This window comes from Haemaphysalis longicornis, unplaced genomic scaffold (assembly GCF_048455015.1).
Source record: "Haemaphysalis longicornis isolate Haplotype H1 unplaced genomic scaffold, Haemaphysalis longicornis Haplotype H1 scaffold_5, whole genome shotgun sequence".
Lineage (NCBI taxonomy): Eukaryota > Metazoa > Arthropoda > Arachnida > Ixodida > Ixodidae > Haemaphysalis > Haemaphysalis longicornis.
In genome coordinates, this window is record NW_027526385.1 from 185798207 (window position 1) to 185805108 (window position 6902).

A 6902-nucleotide genomic window follows, 5' to 3' on the forward strand; every position below is an offset into this window, starting at 1 on the left:
TGCGGTGTCGTGCTTCGGGCAAGAGCACAGCAAGTGCTCGAGCGTCTCGGGCTCTGGGCAGTCGGCGCAGGTAGGGGATGCTCGGCGGCCTTGGTGGTGCAAGCGCGCTCCCACGTTGCAGCAATTGAGCCGCAGGCGAAGGAGCGACCGGGCGTCTCTGCTAATGCGTCCGGGCAAGACCCGTGGGGCCTGGCCACTGACTACTCGGACATCTGGATGCATGACCTCCACCACTCGTGCCAGGATAGTCCTTGCAGCGTCAAATGACACCACATTCCGGGAGGCTGGAACCCCTGCCTGGCGAGCAGCACCTTTGGCCATGGCGTCTGCAACCTTGTTGCCCGTGATGTTCACGTGCGATGGCAGCCAGTGAAGTCGCAGTGGACACCCCTGCGCTTCCACCGCATGAAGCTTGGCCGCCAGCGACCGCTCAACGGAGCCGCTAGAGCTGGCTGGCTGGTCGGCGGCACGCAGACGGAGGAGGGCAGACCGTGAGTCAGTCAGGATGATGGCCCCCCGGGCTTGGGTGCCCTGCTTGAGAAGAAGATCTGCAGCCAAGTGGAGTCCAGCCAGCTCTGCGTGGGTGGATGAGGCAGTGAAGGGCAGGCTGCACACCTGGCTGGTGCCGAGTTCTAGGGCCGTGCAGGCGGCTCCGGCTCTGCCCATCGACTGTTGTATAGATCCATCCGTGCACACTTGAAGATGTCGGGCAGCGTCGCCCTGCAGCAGGGCAGCCACCTTTTGGTGGACGGCCTGGGGTGGAGTCGACCTCTTACTACGGACCCCCGGCAATGTGGTGACAATGCGTAGAGCCTGCCCCGTGCCTGGGGGTGGTGGCTCCAGGTGTGGCCGCTGCGGCCACGCGATGTGGCTCTCATACGTACTGAGCAGTAGGCCCATCCGAGAGTTGGGCCAGCTGCGGTAGCGCTCAAGGAGTGCCACTCCGTTAGGTGTGCCCTGCAGGCGGTGGATGTGGTGGAGACCCACCTGCAGGGCCCGCATCTGGATGGGCCACAAGCCTGCCTCCGTGTATGTCGCCGCCACCCAAGCCGAGGTGGATAGCCCGGCCCTGATCCACCTGCAGCTCCTCCCACCGGCGCGGCTTGAGTTGCACTAAAGGCAGAGCATAGAGGACGGCGGACGATGCCATCCCATGGAACACCTTCAGGGCCACGGTGTGTGTGCAGCCCGGTCCATGCGCCAGCAACCTCCGCACGCCCTGGTGGACCCTCGTTGTGCGTTTCCGAAGCGCCTTCACCGCAGGTAGCCAGGACAACTGGCAGTCGACCAGGAGCCCCAGATACTTCGCGCTAGTGCTCCACGGAAGGGTCTGACCGTTCAAGGTGAGCGGCGGTGTCGTCTTTTGTGCTCTGTAGCCCCTCGAGTGGAAGATCATGGCCTGCGTTTTCGTCTCGGACAGCTGCAGGCCACGGCTTTTCAGGAAGGCGGCGACTGCTCACAGCACCCCCTGGAGACACGCCTTCACCTTGGAGAGCAGCCTAATGGTCTGTGCGCCCAGATGGCGATTTCGTCCAGCATAGACTGCCATCCCCACTGGAAATGCAAGCCCAGCTGGGATGCAGTCCGGGAGTGGAGCCAGGACGAGGTAGAAAAGGAATGGGCTGAGCACACTCCCCTGGGGAACCCCCCGAGCTGACATCTCTTGGGCTGCTCGTTGCTCGGCCCACCCTGACTCGTAGGGTCTGGTTAGTCAGGAACGCCCTCACGTATCTTCGGAGTTGCCCCGAAATGCCCATGCTGTCCAGGGCGTCCAGGATGGCCGTGTGAGGGACGGAGTCGAAGGCCGACTTCATGTCCAGCAGGAGCAAGAAGGCCACCTCCTTGTCGTGGCGGGCCTGCTCCAGAATAGACACCTAATCTACCAGGGAGTCATCCGTGCAGCGGTGGCGCCTGAAGCCGCTTTGCTGCTCCTTGAAGACGCCCCGACGATCAGCAATCCACTGGAGGTGGGCCAGGATCGTGTTCTCCATCAGCGTTCCCGCCGCGGACGTCAGGGAGACCGGCCAGTACGATGCACGCTCGGTGGGCGGCCTACCGACCTTCAGCATCGGCCTGACTAGGGCCACCCGCCAAGTAGGTGGAAGGCTGCCCTCCCTCCATACCTGGTTGAAGAGCTGTAGCAGCGGCTGCAGCTGGGTGATGTCCAGGTTCCGGAGCATTTGGTATGTCACCCCGTCAATACACCGGAAACACGTGCACCTGGACTTCAGCGGCGGGTAGAGCCGGGGTGAACTGGTCGGCTAGCCGCTCTGCCAAGGCCTCCTCAGTGATGCGCAAGGAAATGGCGGAGGCCAGCAGGGGGTGCCGGTTGGTGACGGAAGGCTGGAGAAGGGCCCGGAAAACTGTCCAAGCTTTGGCCGGATCTCTACGCGAGTCCATGGTGGAGCAGAGCGACTCCCAGCTCTGCCTCCGCCGCTGCTTGGCTCTCCTCCTGCACTGTGCATCCACCCGTCGGTACGCCGTCCAGTCTTCCGGACGCCTGCTCCGGATGGCCCGCCGTTGCAGCTGGTTGCGCCTGGCCCGGAGTCTCAGGAGCTCCAGGTCCGGTAGTGCCGTGTAGAGGGGTACCTCCCCCCGCAATGTCGCCTTGTTGGCGCTCTGCACGACAGCTGCCAGGAAATCGGGCTCTGGGTCCTCCAGACGTTCTGCCATCTCCTTGCGGTAGGCGGTCGAGTTGGTAATGGCGTAGACCCTGGTGTCTGTCCGCCTGCGATCGCCCCTGGGGGTGACCAGGATGGGGTAGTGGTTAGATCCCCAGGTGCTGGTGGCGGTTTCCCAGGTGCAGGCACACTGCTGGGACACCAGTGTGACGTCAATGTGAGACAGCTGGACCATGCCCAAGGGACCAGGGCGGGTGAAGGTTGGGCTGCCTGTGTTGGCAACGAGCAGTCCGCAGGCTGTGGTAGCGTCGAGTAACTCTCGTCCCCTGCGGGTGGTGCGGGGGCTGCTCCAGGCTGAGTTCTGCGCGTTAAAAACTCCGCACACGACAACGTCCGGGCCCAGGTCGGCGCGCAGCCATCCTTCTGCTGTGGCATCCCAGGTCCGCGTTGGACGGACGTAGACGCTGGCCACAGTGGTGTCCGTGGACCCCATGCGCACTGTGACAGCGGCACATTCCATGGGGCATCCACGATCGAGTCCAGGTTCACTGGGGCACTGTTGAGCACAGCCTTAACGTAGACAGCTGCCTGGGACTTGCCTGGTGGGCGGCTGGCGTCTTGGCACGAATGGCTGGTGCAAGAGCGCAGGCTGCAGCAGGTTGCGCTGGCGTGGCACACGTACCCTGGAAGCCGCAGGGTGCTGCCACAGACGTTGGTCTCCTGCAGCGCCAGTACATCGAACTGCTCCCGCAGCAGCTGCTCTGCCAATTCCGCGCGGCGAGGCCCCAAGTGGTTGCAGTTCCACTACAAGATGCGTGGCCGCTGGCCGGTCCTACAGGCCGGTCCTACGTGGCCGCTGGCCGGTCACCTGGGGTTCTGACCACTACCCCATCCTGGTCACCCCCAGCGGCGATCGCAGGCGAAGCTCGAGAGGAGGGTCTCTTAGCCATGCTTGGGGGCGGGGGGGGGGCGCAGGTGTGCCAGGGCAGCAGTGGCCGCCAGGCGTGCGGGGTCCTCAGTAGGCAGGTGACCCACCAGGCTGTGCACCAGGGCAAGAAGGATGGGCACCAACTGGTCCTGACCGGTTGCGGTTGAAGCTGCAGGCAGCTGCTCCACCCCTGTTTGTGCGGACGGCTGGGCATGTGGGCGCCCGGCTGGCTTGCGTGGCTGCTGTTGGCGTCCCTGGGTAGTTGGAGGCTGCTGCTGCTGCTGGCGTTCCTGTGTGGCAGGACGCTGCTGCAGTTGGCGGCTGGCCTGCTGCTGCATAGAACGTCGCTTGGCCATCTCCGCGTAGCTTGGTGGCTGTTCAGTGCGGACTGACGCTGCGGCTTCCGCTCGGGGTACTGGCTGTGGTGCGCGGGCCATGATTGCGACCACCTTGCGTTCGTGCTGCCAGCGGGGGCAGCGGGGGTCGGTGACGGGGTGCGGGCCACTGCAGTTGGTGCAGCGTGGGGTAGAGGCAGGGCACTGCTGCGCGGCGTGGCCCCCACCTCAGCGAGCACACCTCTGTTTGTCCTTGCAGCAGGCTGTCACATGGTCCAGTCGACCACAGCGCGCACATTGCGTTGGCCGCGGCCGACAACCACGCCCACGCAGCAGCAGCTTGTACACAGCCACAAACGGGAGAGGGCAAGGGGCCGCAAATGTGATCAGCACAGCCCCATCAGCCTTCCGTGCCACACCCCTCACCGCCTCCTCACTGTCGATGTTGGCCTGGATCTCCTCGACGGTGAGTTGACGGTCAACACCAAAAAAATCACGCCATATCCACGGAATGAATTATGATAAGTGGGGCGAAGCTCGAGAGGGGGAGATCATCGGTAACCGTAACTCTCCCGTGAAAGTTCGCCCATTACATCATTAAGAAAGACGTAAGACTGTGTGCGTACATTGTACAAATAAACTTTTATTTTCGGAGTCAATGTCCCAGGCCCAGACCTGGTGAAAGACCCCGCGCCATCGAGGACTACCCCGCACCTCCACCACAATTTGTCACGTAGGATGGGACACAACGGTAAAGAAAGAACTTTTGTTTAGGGCGAACGTGTGCCCGAACAAGACTAGAGGAAACGAGCAAAGGTCCTTGCGTCTCGTTCGATCTCCGAGAACGACTGCCTGCGTTCGTGGTGTGATCTCTTGCGTGATCTCCCCCTCGCAGTGCACGTGCGCTCGCGCCTCCGTTGGCGAACACAGACAAACTCGCGCTCCCGGTGCCGAGTTTGCGCTGCCGGTTGCAGCCGGTTCTTGCGCGTGCAACGCGGCCCACTTTGCGACATCGTCTCGAACACGTACTACTGAACCGCTGGAATCACGACCTCGAGTCCAATCACCTCTACCCACACACTATGACCGGCTTTCGCCATGGCATCAGCACCCAAGATGCCATGCTCCTCATCAAAAGAGACATTTACGACCAACCCACAGGGGACAGCAAGGCGATCCCTGGGCTAGACCTGCTGGGGGCTTTTGACAATGTGAGACACGTCTCCATCCTCCAGCAGATCTTGGCCCTCAACATGGAGGAACGGACCCACGCATACGTTCGAGCCTTCCTATCGGATCGCACCGTCACCCTCCACGCAGGAGAAATGCAACTCCCGTCCAAACGACTGGGCAGCGTTGGCACGCCACAGGGGGCGGTCATTTCGCCGTTCCATTTCAACATAGTGATGTTCAAAGTCGCCGCAGCCCTGTACACCATCCCGGAGGCGCGCTACAACATATACACGGACGATATCACCATATGGACTGCGCGTGGGAGCGACGGACACATTGCGGACACGCTGCAACGCGCGCGGCAAGCTGTGGAGACCAGCCTCACGGACACGGGCCTCAAATGCTCGCCGCCCAAATCGGAGTTGCTCATCATCACCCCTCGGCGCCCCCGTTCCACGGTCCCCCCCGACATCAACCTCTACACGGCAGACGGCAACAACATTCCCAAAGTCGACCGTATCTGAGTACTGGGCATGCACATCCAAGCTAACGGAGCCAATTCTTTCACTGTGCAAAGGCTCTTAGGCAAGATCGCCGCCAGCATGACGCTCATCCGCAAAGTAGCCACTCGCCACGCGGGAATGCCGGAGGCCAGCGTACTTCGACTGGTACAGGCGTTCGTCGTGAGCCACATTGCCTACATAGCGGCCTACCACGATTGGACGCAGACGGAAACGCAACGTCTAGATGCGGCCCTCCGCCGGGCATACCGAGAGGCCCTCGGTCTCTACCGGTGCGCCCGGACGGACCGCCTCGACGCCCTGGGGGTCCACAACACGATTGCTGAAATTGCAGAAGCCCAGCGAGTCAATCAACTCCACCGCCTCTCCAACACGCTCAGGGGCCGCTACATACTTGACAGAGCGGGCCTGCGCCCTATCCGTGCCCTGCCACCAGAAGTGCAATCCCTTCCCTCGCTGTTTGCCCGACGCCTCAGTGTTGCACCCCTGCCCAAGAACATGCACCCTGGAATTCACGACGCACTACGCCAGGCTCGGGCGCGAGCTCTGGACAAGCTCTACAACAACGACACAGGAGCCCGCTACGTAGACGCTGCCGCCTACCAAACCCGTCCGGGTTGGGTCGCGGCCGCGGTCGTGACGGCGACCTCGGGAACAATTGCCACAGCGGCTAGCTTTCGTGCCGACACGCCGGCGCAAGCCGAGGAGATGGCGATCGCCCTGGCAGCCACGGATCCGCACTGCACTGCGATCCTTAGTGATTCTAAGACGGCCATTCGCAACTTTGGAGCCAATACAATCACGTGGCCGACAGCGAGACTTCTCACCAACACCGCCACCCCCTCCAGCAGTCCTGTGCACCTCATCTAGTTCCAAGCCCACTTGGACCACGCCCTGACTAGGGACAGAGCCCACAACCGCAACGTCGATGCGGACCGGGCCGCCCGCGATCTAACCAGTCAAGCATCCCCTCGGGCGAGGTCCCCCGGGCCACTAATAGGTCCTGGGTCGGAACTGCTGGACCCTTCGGAGACACGGCTACAATCACCAACCCCGCTCGGAGACTACGGTTCTACACTGCGCTGGTACACGGAATGCAGGCGTCGCCTCCCAGACCCCACGCAAGACTCACCCGCAGTGAAGGAGTGTTATTGCGCCAGATACAAACGGACTCAGTGCTCACCCCTGTGTTGGGCCAACTTGTGGCTCCGGAAGTGTATCCCAGTGCAGTGTGTGCCGTATGTTGTGCCGCGCGTGGAACGCTAGCCCATATCCTTCAGTGCATTCCCCAAGACCCCGCACCCTCTAGCCTCCGGCAGCTACC

The 6902-nt window shown here is 62.5% G+C and overlaps 1 protein-coding gene across 1 annotated transcript; it reads left to right on the plus strand.

Annotated features, from left to right (window-relative positions):
* The first annotated feature begins 4966 nt into the window (after positions 1–4966).
* On the plus strand, positions 4967–5581 carry LOC144140044 (uncharacterized). Its single transcript, XM_077672252.1, has one exon. The coding sequence runs from the start codon at positions 4967–4969 to the stop codon at positions 5579–5581; it is 615 nt and encodes a 204-aa protein (XP_077528378.1).
* Positions 5582–6902: the final 1321 nt, after the last annotated feature.